Source organism: Pongo abelii, chromosome 21, assembly GCF_028885655.2.
Source record: "Pongo abelii isolate AG06213 chromosome 21, NHGRI_mPonAbe1-v2.0_pri, whole genome shotgun sequence".
Taxonomy (NCBI): Eukaryota; Metazoa; Chordata; class Mammalia; order Primates; family Hominidae; genus Pongo; species Pongo abelii.
The window spans coordinates 58,379,187-58,396,638 of NC_072006.2; the positions used below are offsets into that span (position 1 = coordinate 58,379,187).

The 17,452-nt window shown below is 39.5% G+C and overlaps 1 protein-coding gene across 8 annotated transcripts in view; it reads right to left on the minus strand.

The window, feature by feature from the left end:
* The window catches only part of BCAS1 (brain enriched myelin associated protein 1), a 114,178-nt gene that overhangs the window by 76,619 nt on the left and 20,107 nt on the right, over positions 1-17,452 (minus strand). For 5 of the 8 annotated variants that reach the window (XM_054541878.2, XM_054541880.1, XM_054541881.1 and 2 more), the window contains exon 3: positions 7,258-7,838. In XM_054541878.2, coding sequence (XP_054397853.1) covers positions 7,258-7,838 — 581 coding nt within the window. Of the gene's footprint in view, positions 1-7,257; positions 8,176-17,452 lie in introns of those variants that run through there. The other 3 variants (XM_063720562.1, XM_063720560.1, XM_063720561.1) reach the window with 2 other exon arrangements.

Here is a 17,452-nt window from a genome sequence, read left to right on the forward strand (position 1 = left end):
TCTACTGAAAAAACTGAAAATGCTGGCTAATAGCTATTTGCACCTTGACACAGACACGTGACTCAATTTCACCAAAGGGCTCTGAGGATAAATTTTAGGAAACTCCTTTCTTATTTATAGGACATTACGACACATACATCGGAAATATTACAGGTCCAATTCCAGGTCACTGCAATAGAGTCAATATCACAATAGAGTCACACACATTTTTCGGTTTCCCAGTGCACATAAAAGTTCTCCACTGTCCTGGAGTCTATTAAGTGTGCAATAGCATTACGTCTAAAAAAAAGTACATACTTTAATTTAAAAATACCTTGTCTCATGGTGTACATGTACCACATTTTCTTTATCCAGTCTATTGTTGATGGGCATTTGGGTTGATTCTATCTCTTTGCTATTGTGAATAGTGCTGCAATGGAATACTATGCGTCCATAAAAAGGAAAAAGATCATGTCCTTTGCAGGGATATGGATGGAGCTGGAAGCCATTATCTTTGGCAAACTAATGCAGGAACAGAGAACCAACCAAACACCGCATGTTCTCACTTATAAGTGGGAGCTGAACAATGAGAACAGATGGACACAGGAAGGGGAACAACACACACTGGGGCCTGTCGGGGGTTGGGGGAGGGAGAGCATCAGGAAAAATAGCTAATGCATGCTGGGCTTAATACCTAGGTGATGGGTTGATAGGTGCAGCAAACCACCATGGCACACATTTATTTTAAGTTCTGGGGTACACGTGCACGTCACCCAGGCTCCTGCACATCCTGCATGTGTACCCCAGAACTTAAAATAAAAATTACAACAAAAACTTTATCTCTAAAAAATACTGACACAAAGATACAAAGTGAACACAGGCCATTGGAAAAATGGTGCTGATAGACTTGCTTGATGTAGGATTGTCACAAACCTTTAATGTGTAAAAATGCAGCATCTGTGAAGCACAATAAAGAGAAGCATTCCTGCATACTTGGAATCATGTTAAAACCACAAGGGACTAAGCCTAGGGACTAAGCAATAACGGAGGACACCAGTAGAGAAAGACTGAGGCGGGCTTGTGGGGGCTGCAAAGATGTTGAACCAATCTGAACTCCCCTACCTCTAGGGTTCTTATTACATGCAAGAAATAGTACATTCTCCTTGTTAAGTGAACAACTATTAATTGATTGTTGTGTGTGTGTGTGTTTCCTGCAGCCAAAGTAAAAACGATATATTACCAACCCCTAAATGATACACTATTCAAACTCCATCACTCTGAAAAGCCATTTGATCTATTTCATAATTATTCATTTCTAAGTTTCTAACAATTTAGAAAATATACCGTTTTATTTAGCATGACTACTACTGATGGCCTATATTATCTTCTAACTTTACAAAAACCCCTAGGGCAGGTAGTAGCTTCCTTTTGTGGATGAAAACACAGGTTTTGAAATGATTGAGTATAACAGGCTTAGGTGACAGATGGATCTTGATTCCACTTCTGCCACTAATTAGCTTTGTGACCTTACGCAGGTAACTTAAGTTCTCCCCAAGTTCTTTCCTCTGTTCAATGGCAATAGAAATACCTACCTTGTTGGGTTGTTTTAACAATAAAAGCAGATAATGTATGCAAAATGCTTACTACACAGCCTAGAAATAATGAATTATTTGAAAATGGGGCTATTATTGTCATTTAACTCAATCACACAGCTATTTAGTGGTAGAGTCTGGACTCATACCTAGGTCACCGAGGCTCCTAACATTTCCACATCACCTCTGCCACTGCAAACATCTCATATTAAGCGTTTCTTACTGCTAAATGCATCAAAATCCCAGTGGTATAGCTGAGGACCTTGTTTACTGCAAAACTTGCATAATGTAAGATGGATTTTCCCTTTGCACTGACAAAGTCTTTTGGGTGGCTAGTTCTCTTTACCAGTTGAAAAGGCATGGCCTTGTGGACATAAGGCAGAAACAACACAAAATAAAAAACAGTTAATAATTCACTTGGCCTTCTAATGTTGAAATTGGGTAATTCTTTTTATTTGTTTTTATTTTTCACTTGGGATTTTGGGTATTTACAACTTTGCATATGCTAATATCTTTGAATTTCATTGCCTCAAGTTGCAACTTCATTGAACGAGTTTCAAATAATTGGCAAAAATAGAAACGTCGACTATCTAAGACTATGGGCTTTGGAGACAGACAATTTTGGCTGTGCCACTTTTTAGCTGTGTGTCAGGAGTGATATGCTTTCTCTGAACTGTTGACTTCTTCATCTATAAAATGGTGAAAATACAGGAATTCCCTGGTAAGGTTTGATGGCTTAATGAGCTGATTTCTACAAAATGACTTAATCACAGAATTTGACTTAAAATGCGAGAGGGATTCATGCTGTCCGAAATCATCCAAGAGTGGAGATATCTGATTAGCTTCATGGAGAACCTGGTGCTGAAGATCAAGTCAATTTTTGATAAACAGAGAGAGAAAGAGACATAGGCAGAGAAAATACCAGGAGACAGATGGCGTTTGCACAGGTCAGGTGTTGGCCATATTGACTGGAGAAATTTAAGGGAAGGGTGGAAAATGCAGTTGGAAAATAGGCAGAGGAAACATTGTGGAAACCCTTAAATGTCAGACAAAGAAACTGAGGCTTATGGGCATGGACACTAACATTTCTATTGTTTCAAAAATAATTTTACAACTTTTATATCCTTCTCACCCAAGTTAGGACTTGTGCCTTTGGTTATACAACTCTTAAATTAGAGTCAACTGTGCTATCTCTGTGAGTTTGGGTTGAGGACTATGGAAGGGAAAGGCAAAAAATAAAAGTAAAATGTGAAGCAGTAGATAGGGAGAAAACCCATAATACCAGTAATAGCTAATTTTTCTTTTTTTTTTTCAAAATGCAATTTGTGCTAAATACTTTATATGGCCTATCTCATTTAACCTCTGAAAGGGTGAACGACGTGAGAATGTGCTGGATACTATTATTATCCCCATTTTACAGATGAGGAAACTGAGGCTCAAGAGGTGAAGTAGCTTGCCCAAGGCCACACAGCCAGTAGGTGACAGAGGTAAAGAGGAAACCCAGGCTACCTGACTATGATGCCTATGTTTAATTCACTACTAAATACTATGTAGGAAAGGACTCTGGAGACCTTGCTTCTTTAATTCCAATTCTACCGCTAAACAGTAGAGACAGGATGAACTTGTCATTCACTGAGATGGAAAACCCTGTGAATTAAACTGGTGGGCATTTTGTTTTTGTCATTGTTAGGTGATGAATGAAGAGTTCCACTTTGGACACATTAGGGTTGAGATACTCAGTGAGCAGCCAAGTGGGGATGTAGAAATTCAAGTAGACATGTGGAAGAGGAGGCAGCTGAGACTCGCATCTGGACTTCAGGGATGGATCCAGGCTAGAGATGTAAATTTGGAACTTGTCAACCCATAGCAGTGTTTAAACCTTTGGGACTGAGGGAAACCTTCAAGGAAATAAGCGTAGTTAGAGATATCCAAGAAGTAAACCCTGGGGAAGTCCAACATTTAGAGGGTGAGATCCAGCAAAGGAGATGCAGGAAGAGTAGCCAGGGAGGTGGAAGGTTGTTGTTTCAAACAGCAAGGTGTGGCCCACTCACTCGCTGTGTCAGATTCAACTTGCAGGTCAGACCTACTAGGACAAAGATAGAGACCTACAGGTTTCGGCAGCCAGGGTGATGGTGGGGCATTTGCAACGTCATGGTGACTGTGACAAGAGCCTGAATGGAATGTGTTCAAGAGAGAAAAGAAGAGAAGTGAAAACACAGAATATTGTCCTTATTAGTAGCCTGAGTCAATCTGAGGACCGATGCACTTATCACAATGTCTCTTAAAATATTATGTCTCTTACCAGATTATACACTCCTTGAAAGACGAGAAACATGATTTATTTTTCAAATGCCTTGCACAAGGTTGGTGCTAAAGTAATGATTGCAGGATTTAATTATATTTTTAAAAGAAAAAAAGACATTCTTCAATCTTATGAAACTCTGCATGGCAACACTTTATGCACCCCACACTGCCACTCAACAGAAATACAACTCTGGAAGTACTGTGTTGATAACAGAAATGTGGTGGGTTTTATTTTTAACCAATAAAGGTCAAGTTTGCATTATGTGATGTTTTTTGTGTGTGTGATGAATCTTTTAAATGCATATCTTACAGCTCTGGTTCAGTTGTTGTGGGGAGAGGAAAAAAAACTCATCCCTGCCAACACATTGGTTTGTATGAATCACAGCTCAGTGAAACCTTTCAGGCATATAATTTATCTTTTCTTTGGCCTATGTAGTAAATGCTTCATTTGTTCATGAATTCTTGCCTTGTTTTAATTATGCTTTGCCCTGAATGTAGTTTTATAAGGCACAAAAATAAGATTGTCATTCTGAAAACACAGAAGATTTGTGTGTTTCCCCCAGGATGAAATGGTGGCATCTTTCTCCCAATTCACAGCTCTGTGGGCTTGTGGCTGGAATTCCAATCCAGCAGGGAGCAAGCCATAAAAGTGGGGGGAAGGGCTGCTGGAGGGAGGCAGTGGATGCGGCTGAGCCCAAGGCATAATTCACCCTAAGAATTCTGAATCAATACACTGACATCCATCCATGTACAATGTGGTACTCCCACCAAGAAAGCCACTGATTGAGAAGTTTTATTCATGTTACTTTCTGAGGGTTGGATTGTCCCATTACATTTATAGAACAATTGCTTTTTTCCCCCCTAAATACAGAACTATGCAGCCGGGAGTCAGAAAAGAAACCTTGACAATCAGAAGGCTGTTTTGTTGTTGTTGTTAAAAATCTTTGCAGGCATATGCATCTGAATATCCATAAGTTCACAGGCTGAGGGAGAAATGGCTATTTCATAACTTTTCTGTGTTTCATATGTACCTAGTACAAAGTGGGCACTTAGTATTTCAAATTTCAGTATCACTGAAAAAAATGGAAATTTGTAATGTAACAAAATCAGATGCAGACTTCATTGGTGAATCTGAGGGAGTGAATTCACTTATTCAGAAAGGAAGACAGTTACAATTCTTGGGTCTTCTGAGAGATCATTATAACTTGAAAATATTACACAAGGGCTTTGCTATATTAGATACCTGCCATGTTCCTAACACAAGCTCCCATTTTCTGATTCAAATCTCATTTTGGAACACATTCCACTCAAATTGAGGTTCTGTCCCTAAGAGTTCTTTTTCAATAAAGAAAGCTGAGTTAATAAATCACAACTCCAAAAGTTTTCCTCATTTTTCTTAGACTAGAAATAGATTGAGTGTGTCGAGGTTTTATGGCTGTGTACATTGGAGGGCTGGCTGTTCTATGCTGAACTGGTTTACTTGATCAAGATGGGAATTTGGATGAGTCACTGGACACCTGTCCAAAGATGAGTAAAACACATTCCTTCATTGTCTTCCCATAAATAACTCAATCTTCTCCCAACTGAGCCAACGGATAGGCTTTGGATGCCCAAGCAAAAGAAACACATGACTGTTAAAAAAATCACAACCTCAAAATGGCCTTAGAAGCCTATGACCAATAATGAGAATGATTTCTCCACTCAGGCACAAGTAGTAAACAGATTCTCCCATATGCAGGAATATTGACGACCAGTTTACCGCCTCTGGACACGTAACTTTCAGGTCCTGGTTCATGCACTTGCTGGAATGTTCCCTGGGCCACAGAGGCCAATTCTCCTGGCGTCTGACGTCTCCCTCACACTCTGCTCCCCCAGCACAGCACTTGGCATCTTGCATTGCAATTGCAGGTTTATTTATTCACTTCTCTCACTGGACAGCAAACTCCACCAGGGCCGAGACTCTGTGTCTCGCCCTCCACTGTGGTCCCTGTGCCTCACCTGTTCCTGGTACAGTGTCACACTCAGTAAAGAGCAGATGCCTGGATGCATTTGGAGACTTACTTTAAATTATACGGAAAGTTATTCAACTGGCTTCTTGAACTGGTGCATTTTGGAAAGTGGGTGTTTGAAGGGAAAATTTTTAAACTCTGAAAGAAATGTTGGAAATAAGCTCTTTGAGTCAAAATGTATAGAAAACACAAGAATGCTGACAGTAAGAGCCTAAAACTCATGATGCCTATTATCTTTTCCCAATTTTAACTCTCCAGAGTGTTCAGCGGTGCCCAGTCTTCATAGCACCCTGGATGCATTAAAACCATAGATTAACGTGATACTCATTTTCATTAAGGAAAATAATTTATGTACAGTGCTCAGAGTAGAGCCTGGCACATTGAACATTTTCAATAAATGACAGCAAGTGTAATTATTAGCACTTTGGAAGTGCAAAGTTGCATTGTTATTAAGACAAATATATTTGGAGCTCATCCAATTTTTTCCTGGCCCTAAAGTCTGCTAGTGGCACTTAACTTTATTCCCAAGTTTTGAAAAATATTGATATTTAAAAAGTCTGTTAACCAAGGAAATGTATGCCTTAAACCTACAATGTATCATGTTTTACTTCCTTCTTCTTTTAAGGAGTTCTTTTCCTGCCTTGAATACAAACAAGCTCTCTCAAGGTTAAAAGCAAATGCTCTTTTTAGTGTCAAAAAGAGCTTGCCTTTCTTTGCTCAGGAAAAAAAGCAACTGATTCCAGGATACCTCCTTTGAAAACCAACACAAAAAACCCCCCCAAAAAACAAAAAAATGAAAACAAAACCCCTAGTTTTTATAAAGGTATTACTCCTACTTGTTGGAAAAGAATTAGTACATAAAAGAGTCCGCCCGGAGCTGTAAAATCTCTTTATTCAAACACACACCTTAGAGCAAAAGATAGTTAAATATCAATTCAGGCTATTAAGAGTAAGGAACGAAATGTGTTCCAACAAAACTCTGCATGTCAACAAACTACAGAGACTAGGTAACATCTTTTAGGAATCATTTTTATTCCACTAATGCCTTTTCCTCCAGAATCCACTGATCGTAAATGCAACCTGTCTACTTCCGCCTTTGAAAAATGGATGGACAAATTCATCTGCATGTAACTCACCTCCTCTTTTCTTTTACATAAAACAGATGCCACAGCTGTTATGTTCTTCACACAGATGTTTCTACCCAGAGAAACATCAGGATGACACTCTGCTACAATGTGATATTTGTTCTAGAGGGGTCAACAGCTTGTCACCTTGCCTAGGCCCAGGGTGACTGCATATGTGCAGTGGTCTTATCCCATTAGCGCCCCTGAGCATGCATTCAGAACCAAGTGGATACACCTTGGCACACTTACCTTTCCTGCAGGGACATCATCGGACTGCCGTGATGATCCAGGAACCTCATCCACCTTGTCTTGATGCTCTGCCCTCTTGGCTTCCTGTTGGCTGTCACCTGGCACCTTTTCCTGTCCCTTGTCCAGCTTGAAGAATTTGTCAAAAAAGCTGGAGTCCTTAGGCTTGGAGGGAGCTTCTCCTCCTGCTCCCCCTGTCTCAGGTGGGAGAAGCGTGGGATCCCCGGCGGCAAAGAGGACCTTGTCTTGAGCCAGGGCGTGCCCTGGGGTTTTATCTGTGTCCTGCCCCGGTCCAGCTGCCACCGGAAGTGTCCAGCTCTCACTTGGGTCTTTGTTCGCTGGAGCTTTATTGGAGCTGACATCAAGCTTCACTGATCCAAGGGATGAATCTGTGGCTTGGTCTCCGGTACGTCCTGGTACAGGCCGAGAGAGCATCAAGAAAAAACGAGATTTAGCAGCTGGCGCCTCGGGTTTGGCCTCTTTCCCAAGATTCTTTCCGTTGGCATCCGCAACAGCACTTATCTCCATTGTCTCGGGGGAAGAGGTGGCCACATTATCCGTCTTGACACTTATTCCCAAGTCGACTGTAAACACAAACATAAACAGCGGTTATTCAGCCAAGCCGGGAAATTCAGGCACTAATAATGGATTCCAGACATTTTTTTGTACAAAAGCCATACTGCATACTGGAACTGTGTTGTTCTCTGGTCATTCTGAAAGGCAGAAGTTAGCTCTCCAGATCTCCTTGGATGCTGCTTTTCTTGGGAGAGGAGAATTCAAGGTTGGTGAGGAGGGAAAGCTACTTAATGGAAAGTCACTAGCTGCCAGGTGCAGAATGAGTGATATTCAATGTTAATTAATCTTCTTTTATCTGTGTAAGAACTCTGTGAGCAGCATATTGTCATGATGTCAACCGGGAGTCAGTACAGCAGTTAGGAGCTTGGGTTCTGGAGCTAGAACAAGGTTTCTCAATCTCAGCACTACTCACATTTGAAGCCAGAGTATTCTTTGTTAGGGAGGCTCGTCCTGTGCATCACAGGCTGATCAGCAGCATCCCTGGCCTCTGCCCATTAGATGCCAGTCACATTTCCCAGTCATGACAACCAAAAAATCTCTAGGCATTGCTAAATGTCCCCTGGAGGACAAAATCTCTCACGTTTGAGAGGCACTGAGCTGAAATGTCTTTTTGAATCCCGATTATCTAACTTTCTGTGCCTCAACTTTCTGGTAAAAGGAGACAAATAATAAATCTACCTAGTAATTTTGTTAGGAAGATTACATGAGTTAATAGTTTTAAAGCAAGTACAACAGTGCCTGGAATATATTAAGTGCTTAATAAATACCACAAACATTAGTTATTATCATTATTCATGAGTGAGAAAACTGACAGTCAGAGAGGTCAGTACACCCTCCCCTGGCTGCTCAGTAAGCTAGTAAGCAGCAGAGTCTGGCTTCAGGCAGAAATCTGACTTCTAAGTTCATGCTCTCTCTGTCCTACCAAGGACTTGTATTAGCATAGACTGTTAAGAATATGAGAAGATTTTTAAAAATACAGTACTCAGAAAGTTTCTCTTTGAAAGGCTGGAAGAGCAGATATCCACACAAGAAGGCATATTAGACCTCAGGCCAGTGTGGAATTAAAGGTGTAGGGTTATCTGGTCAAGACTATGTGTGTGGATACAGGCTCCAACCCCTCCAGGGAAGGGCACTGTTTCCAACATCCACCCTTTCTCCTTTGACCTCTACCTTGACCTAAATTAACTATAAAAGGTCCTTTTTTTCTAGGACCCTATTATAAATCAGCGTAATATTCAGGAAAAAAAGAACACCAAGAATGTTGGGATCCCAGTTAAAGATCAAGATTCTCTACTGATAAGCTGTGTGATATTGAGTAAATCACTAAAAATCTTTGAATCTCTTCATTTGTAAAATGGGAATATTGGTAGTCCTCCTGCAGGGTTGTTGTAATGCTTAAAGAAGAAAAGTCATGCAAAGGATCTGGTACAATGCCTTTTCCATAATAGGTGCTTAGTAATTGACAGATACTGTGATAACTTTTCAGGTTTCTCCCATGCCTTTGACAACATTGCATTTTGCTTGCTATATCTGTAGTCAGACACTTCTTAATATCTGTTTGCAGGAAGACAGAAAAAGAAAGGGAAGAATTGAGATTTCTTTGATCTATTCATATTGCTCGTTAATATGTAGTGAGAAATACATACACACACACAGACACATACAAGCATCCATTAGCAATTGTTTTTGCCCAACTCTAGTGTCTCACAGTGTCTAGGCTAAACAACAAACAAAAAAGCGGGGAGAGTGAGTTGGATTAAGCATTGAGGCACAGGGAAGAAATGGTCTGGGGCAAGCCCAGGGATGAATGTTAGGGGTTTCTCATAAACCTGAACCTGAAAGAAATCACCCTGCCAGCACATTGATCTAGCTCTTCTTAACCTTTTTTTTCTGTGATTCAGGAATTCATAATGATAGCAAATATTATACTGAAGAAGAAGAAAAGAGGGAGAATAAGTAAGGGATAGATGGATGCATCAGGGTGTAAAGTTAGCAAGTAAGGCTGTTGAAGTGTCAGAGTGAATATAAATGAATTGTGGGAATGGTCCATGCCAGGAGAACAGGGAATGGTTGACAAAAAGGGAAATGCTAAGATTCAAAACAAGGAAGGGCTTTTCAAAATGCCAAGAGCACCAACTTGTTTCTTTCAGTTTAATTCCTCTCTTCCTTACCCACTGGCTGGAAAGCAAAGGAGCTAGTGGTAAATAAGAGTGTTATAGCCAGAGAAAAAGTCTTTGAAAAACACAAAGTACTTTCCATGGACAACCTTTTTTATTTTAAAGTGCCAATATGTTGCTTTGAAAAAGAATAAATTCCTTACATCCAGGTATCTGGACTAGACTTCAATGCATTTAGTGATTATAGCAAATCCAAACAGTAGCTCTTGATATCAGAGAATGGGTAAAGTGTTTTTGACAATTTGTAAGAACTTAGAGTTCTTAAGTGATACATTCCATGCAACTGAAGCTCTGTTCTCCAAGTTTAGGTGGGTACATACCCAAGTCCATCACCTGGGGCTTCTATTTCCTTTGCTCAGATGCTCACCTCCTAGGTGGGCACCTGACATAAGATAGACTAATAAAAATAAATCCTGCAACTTTTGATACTCCTATTAAAAAAGAGTTGCAAACCAATAGGAGGTACGCTTGAGAATCAGCACAAATGAAAGTAGAACCTGGAAATCCAGGGAGCAGATGCCTAATCATGTCATTTAAACATCTAGATCCAGCTGTGCCTGAAGCTGAACTTTAGCATTACATAAGCCAATAAATCACTCTTCCCCAACTTATGCCAGTTTAAATTGAATACATACTCAGTGACTTTGAGAGAATTCCAGGGAATTGGTCAGTCCCTGTTTCACTTGTAAATACATAGCAATCAAGCCTACCAAATCTATGATTGATTGGGGTGTCTGAAAGAGATAGAGGGAATGGAACCAACTTGAAAAACATATTTCAGGAGTTCATCCCTGAAAACTTCCCCAACCTAGCTAGAGGGGCCAATATTCAAATTCAGGAAATGCAGAGAAACCCAGTAAGATACTCCAAAAAAGATCTTCCCCAAGACATAATCATCAGATTCTCCAAAGTTGGAATGTAAGAAAAAATGCTGAAGGCAACTAGAGAGAAAAGCCCGGTCACCTAAAAAGGGAAGCACAGACTTACAGTGGACCTCTCAGTGGAAACCCTACAAGCCAGAAGAGATTGAGGACCAATATTCAACATTCTTAAACAAAAGAAATTCCAACCCAGAATTTCATATCTGGCCAAACTAAGCTTCATAAGCAAAAGAGAAATAAGATCCTTTTCAGACAAGCAAATGCTGATGGAATTTGTGACCATTAGACCTGCCTTGCAATGGTTCCTAAAGGAAGCACTAAATATGGAAAGACCATTACCAGACACTACAAAACACACTAAAGTACACAGACCAGTGACACTGTAAAGCAACTACATAACAAGTCTGCAAAATAACCAACCAACATCATGATGACAGTATCAAATCGACACATATCAATACTAACCTTAAATGTAAATGGACTAAATGATCCCATTAAAAGACATAAAGTGGCAGGCTGGATAAAGAACCAAGAACCATTGGTATACTGTCTTCAAGAGACCCATCTCCTATGCAATGACACACATAGGTTCAAAATAAAGGGATGGGGAAAAATCTACCAAGCAAATAGAAAACAGAATAAAACAGGGGTTGCAATCCTAGTTGCCGACAAAACAGACTTTAAACCAACAAAGGTCAAAAGAGAAAAATACGGGCATTACATAATGATAAAATGTTAAATTAAACAAGAAGATCTAACTATCCTAAGTATATGTGCACCCAACACAGGAACACCCAGATTCATAAAGCAAGTTTATGGAGACCTTCAAACAGACTTAGACTCTCACACAATAGTAGTGGGAGACTTTAATACCCCATGACAATATTAGACAGATCATTGAGACAGGAAATTAACAAAGATATTCAAGATCTAACTCAACACTAAATCAAATGGCCCTGATAGATATCTACAGGACTGTCCCACTTGAAACCGCACGATTACATGGTAACTGAATGACCTGCTCCTGAATGACTTCTGGGTAAATAATAAAATTAAGGCAGAAATCAAGAAGTTTTTTGAACTAATGAGAAGAAAGATACAACATACCAGAATCTTTGGGACACAGCTAAGGCAGTGTTAAGAGGGAAATTTATAGCACTAAATGCCCACATCAAAAAGTTAGAAAGAGCTCACGTTAACAATCTAACCTCACAACTAGAGGAACTAGAGAACTGAGAGCAGAAAAATCCGAAAGCTAGCAGAAGACAAGAAATAACCAAAATTAGAGCTGAACTGAAGGAGATTGAGACATGAAAAACCATTCAAAAGATCAACGAATTCAGGAGCTGTTTTTTTTAAAAAAAATTAATAAAATAGACCATTAGCTAGAGTAATAAAGAAGAAAATAGAGAAGATTCAAATAAACACAATCAGAAACAACAAGGGGGATATTACCACTGACCCCACAGAAGTACAAACAACCATCAGAGAATATTATGAACATCTCTATGCACATAAACTAGAAAATCTAGAAGAAATGGATAAATTTCTGGACATATACACCCTTCCAAGACTGTACCAGGAAGAAATTGAATCCCTGAACAGACCAATAATGAGCCCTAAAATTGAGGAAGTAATACATAGACTACCAACCATAAAAAATCCCAGTACCAGATGGATTCACAGGTAAATTCTACCAGTTGTACAAAGAAGAGCTGGTACAGTTCCTACTGAAATTATTCCAAAAAATTGAGTAGGTGGGAGTCCTTCCTAACTCATTTGATGAGGCCAGCATCATCCTGATATCAAAACCTGGCAGAGATACAACAACAAAAGCTTCAGGCCAATATCCTTGATGAACTTCAATGCAAAAATCCTCAACAAAATACTGGCAAACTGAATCCAGCAGCACACCAAAAAGCTTATCCACCATGATCAAGTAGGATGCAAGGCTGGTTCAACATATGCAAATCAATAAATGTGATTCATCACATAAACAGAACTAAAGACAAAAACTACATGATTATCTCAACAGATGCAGAAAAGGCTTTCAATAAAATTAGACATCTATTTATGTTAAAAACTCTCAATAATCTAAGTATTGAAGGAACATACCTCAAAATAATAAGAGCCATGTATGACAAACCCACAGCTAACATCATACTGAATGGGCAAAAGCTGGAAGCATTTTCTTTGAAGACTGGCATAAGACAAGGATGATCTCTGTCACCAATCCTATTCAACATGGTATTGGAAGTCTTGGCCAGGGCAATCAGGCAAGAGAAATAAATAAAGCACATCCGAATAGGAAGAGAGGAAGTCAAACTATCCTTGTTTGCAGATTACATGATGTTATATCTAGAAAACCCCATAGTCTAAGCCCCAAAGCTTCTTAAGCTGATAAACAACTTCAGCAAAGTCTCAGGATACAAAATCAATGTGCAGAAATTACTGGTATTCCCATGCACCAACAACAGTCAAGCCAGGAGCCAAATCAGGAATGCACTCCCACTCACAATTGCACTCCCACTCACAAGAGTAAAATACCTAGGAATACAGCTAACTAGGGAGGTGAAAGATCTCTACAAGGAGAATAATGCACCACTGCTCAAAGAAATTAGAGATGACACAAACAAATGGAAAAACATTCCATGTTCATTGATAGGAAGAATCAATATCATTAAAATGGCCATATTGCCCAGAGCAATTTATAGATTCAATGCTATCCCTATTAAACTACTGTTGAGATTCTTCACAGAACCAGAGAAAACTATTTTAAAATTCATATGGAACCCAGAAAAGAGCCTGAATTGCCAACGCAATCCTAAGCAAAAAGGATAAAGCTGAAGGCATCATGCTACCTGACTTCAAACTATACTACAAGGTTACAGTAACCAAAACAGCATAATACTGGTACAAAAACAGACACATAGACCAATGGAACAGAATAGAGAACCCAGAAATAAGACCACACACCTACAACTATCTAATCTTTGACAAACCTGACAAAAACATGCAATGGGGAAAAGATTTCCTATTCAATAAAAAGTGCTGGGATAACTGGCCAGCCGTACACAGAAGATTAAAGCTGGACCTCTTCCTTATAACATATACAAAAATCGGCCAGGCGCGGTGGCTCACGCTTGTAATCCCAGCACTTTGGGAGGCCGAGGAGGGCGGATCACGAGGTCGGAGATCGAGAACATGGTGAAACCCCGTCTCTACTAAAAATACAAAAAATTAGCCGGGTGTGGTGGCGGGCACCGGTAGTCCCAGCTACTCGGACAGGCTGAGGCAGGAGAATGGCATGAACCCGGGAGGCAGAGCTTGCATTGAGCCGAGACCACATCACTGCACTCCAGCCTGGGCGACAGAGTGAGACTCCATCTCAAAAAAAAAAAAAAAAAAAAGAAGACATACAGGTAGTCAACAAGCATATGAAAAAAAGCTCAGTATTACTAATCATCAGAGAAATGCAAATCAAAAACCACAATGAGATACCATCTAATACCAGTCAGAATGATATTATTAAAAAGTCAAAAAATAAGGTGCTGGTGAGGTAGTGGAGAGAAAGGAATGCTTATACACTGTTGGTGGGAGTGTAAATTAGTTCAACCATTGTGGAAGACAGTGTGGCCATTCCTCAAAGACCTAAAGATAGAAATACCATTCCACCCAGCAATTCCATTACTGGGTACATACCCAAAAAATAGAAATCATTCTTTTATAAAGATACATGCTTGCGTATGTTCATTGCAGCACTATCCACAATAGCAAAGACATGGAATCAACCTAAATACCCACCAATGATAGCCTGGATAAAGAAAATGTGGTACATATACACCATGGAATACTATGCAGCCATAAAAAATAATAAGATCATGTCCTTTGCAGGAACATGAATGGAGCTGGAGGCCATTATCTTTAGCAAAGTAATGCAGAAAAAGAAAATCAAATACTACATGTTCTCACTTATAAATGGGAGCTAAATGATGAGAACACATGGCCACACAGGGGGAACAACACACACTGGGACCTATCGGAGGGTGGCAGGTGGGAGGAGGGAGAGGATCAGGAAAAATAACGAATAGATATTATTTCATCACCCAGGTATTAACAATACCTATTTCATTACCCAGGCTTGATACCTGGGTGATGAAATAATCCGTACAACAAACCCCCATGACACAAATTTACCTATATAACAAACCTGCCCGTGTATCCTGAACTTAAAAGTTAAAAAAATGCAAAAAGATGACATACCAAAGTGATGTTACTTTTCGTTTTTAAAAAAGTCAAAGAATTTAAGGAAAATTAAAAAGAAATCAAGTAAGAATGACAATAGCAGCTCCAAAATATTTAGAAGGTAGTGTTGAAAATTTTGATCTTCTTAGTGCAGAAAAATATTTTGTGCTGCACGTTTTTTTTAAAGAAAGTCATTTTATCTGTATATGTGATTAAAACCTTATTTCCAGTGCCATCTCTGTGTAATTGTTAAGAACTTGGATTGTGGATCACAGGAACCTGGCTTTGACTCTTAACTGCTCACTCTTTAAATGGATAACCCGGGTAAGTTATTTCCTGTCTCTGCACATCAGGTTTCTTACAAATTGGCGTGAAAATAACAGTGCCTCCTTCAGAGGGTAATTCTGAGGATTAAATGAAATATTGCCCATACAGTGCCTACTGCAGGCTGGTGGATGATCGGTGTTCGGTAAACAGTAGTCATTTTTGTTATACTAATATATTATTAATATAATTACCATTTTGTATTTTTAAATGTAAGCCATAAGGAAAGGAATTATTCCAATAGTTTAATTTACGAACTTGAGTTTTCTAGGAAGACTTTTACAAACAGTAGTGATATAAATCAATTTATCTTAAGAAACATAAGTATCTGGGCCAGGCAAGTTTCAGAAATGTTTGTTATTTTCAAAGTACCAAATATTCTAGTCAAAACAAGCTGCTTCATCAGAGTTCTAGTTATATATTTAAACATACGTGCACACACATACATGTTTGTATTACAATATTCAAAACTTCTGAGGAAGAATTATCTTTTTTTTCATGTGCCAAAGCTAAAACTTTCACTTGCTACAGCTGCATATTAGCCTATTTCCATACTTCTAGAAAGAGCTGCGCAAGACTGGGTAATTTATAAAGGAAAGAGGTTTAATTGACTCACAGTTCAGCATGGCTGGGGAGGCCTCAGGAAACTTACAATCATGGTGGAAGTCAAAGGGGGAGCAAGGACCTTTCTTCACAAGGCAGCAGGAAGAAGTGCCAAATGAATGGGGAAGGGCTCCTTATGAAACCATCAGGTCTTGTGAGAACTCACTTATTTTCATGAGAACAGCATGGAGGAAACTGTCCCCATGATCCGGTCACCTCCACCTGGTCTCTCCCTTGACACGTGGGGATTATGGGGATTAAATTCAAGATGAGATTTGGGTGGGGACACAAAGCCTAACGACATCAAGCTGTAAAAACAATAGCTAACATTCATTGACTCTTTCCCAGCATTAGGATAAATGTGTGTAACAAGAGGCATTTTATTTAATGTATAACATTTTATTTATTTATTATTTAGTTATTTGGATAAATGTCTATAACAAGAAACATTTTATTTAAATATAACAGCAAATCTACAAGTTAGGTACTATCATCACTCCCATTTTACAGGTTGGGAAACTGAGGCTCTGAAAAGTCAAGTCAGTTTTCTAACGTTGTCCAGCTAATGATTGGTAGATTTAATATTTGAACCCACGTTTGCCTGATTCCAAAGTTCAAACTCCCAACAACATATGGTAACCAAAGCAAGAACAGAAGAGAAAGAAGAAACAGAAGGGAGGGAAGATGAACAAAGTAGACAAAGTTTAGTTAATAGAATTAGTGGATACCCAAGAAAAAACTATGTACAAGAGGGGGAAAAAAACCCTGTTTTCTCACATCTGGAAGCATTGATATCTATATACTTTTGGTTTTAAATAAAAATTAGGTTATGTCATTCATCTGCATAAAACCATCCAAAGAAGGGCCTCACAAAATTAAAACAAAATCCGAACTCTCTACCACGGGCCACACCCTCCAGAGCTTCAGCTCGTACTATGTTTTTCCTCACATCTCTCAACGTACCAACATGTTTCCACCTGCAGCCCTCACCACTAGTTGTTCTTTCAATCTGGAAATATTTTCGCTAAGACCTTCCTATTGTTACTTTCTTATCATTCAAGACTTAGGTCACGTCAGGCCTTCCCTGACTCCTCCATCTGAAGTAACCCCTCCTGCTCACCCCTGTTTATTCTCTAGACTCCACAGAGGATTCATCACTCTCTGAAATAATCCCATTAATTTCTTCTTCACTTGTTTCCTCTCCACGACCTGTAAGCCCCAAGTGGACCCGGACTTGGTCTGCTCTGCTTACACCTGCATTCCAGTGCCTCCCATAGTGCTAGACACTAGGATTAAGCCAGGAAACATGGGTGAAGCAGCAAGCACAGAGCTTGGGGCACAGCCTAGCAAACACTCCACAAAGGACCATGATTGTAACTGTAGTAGGGCACG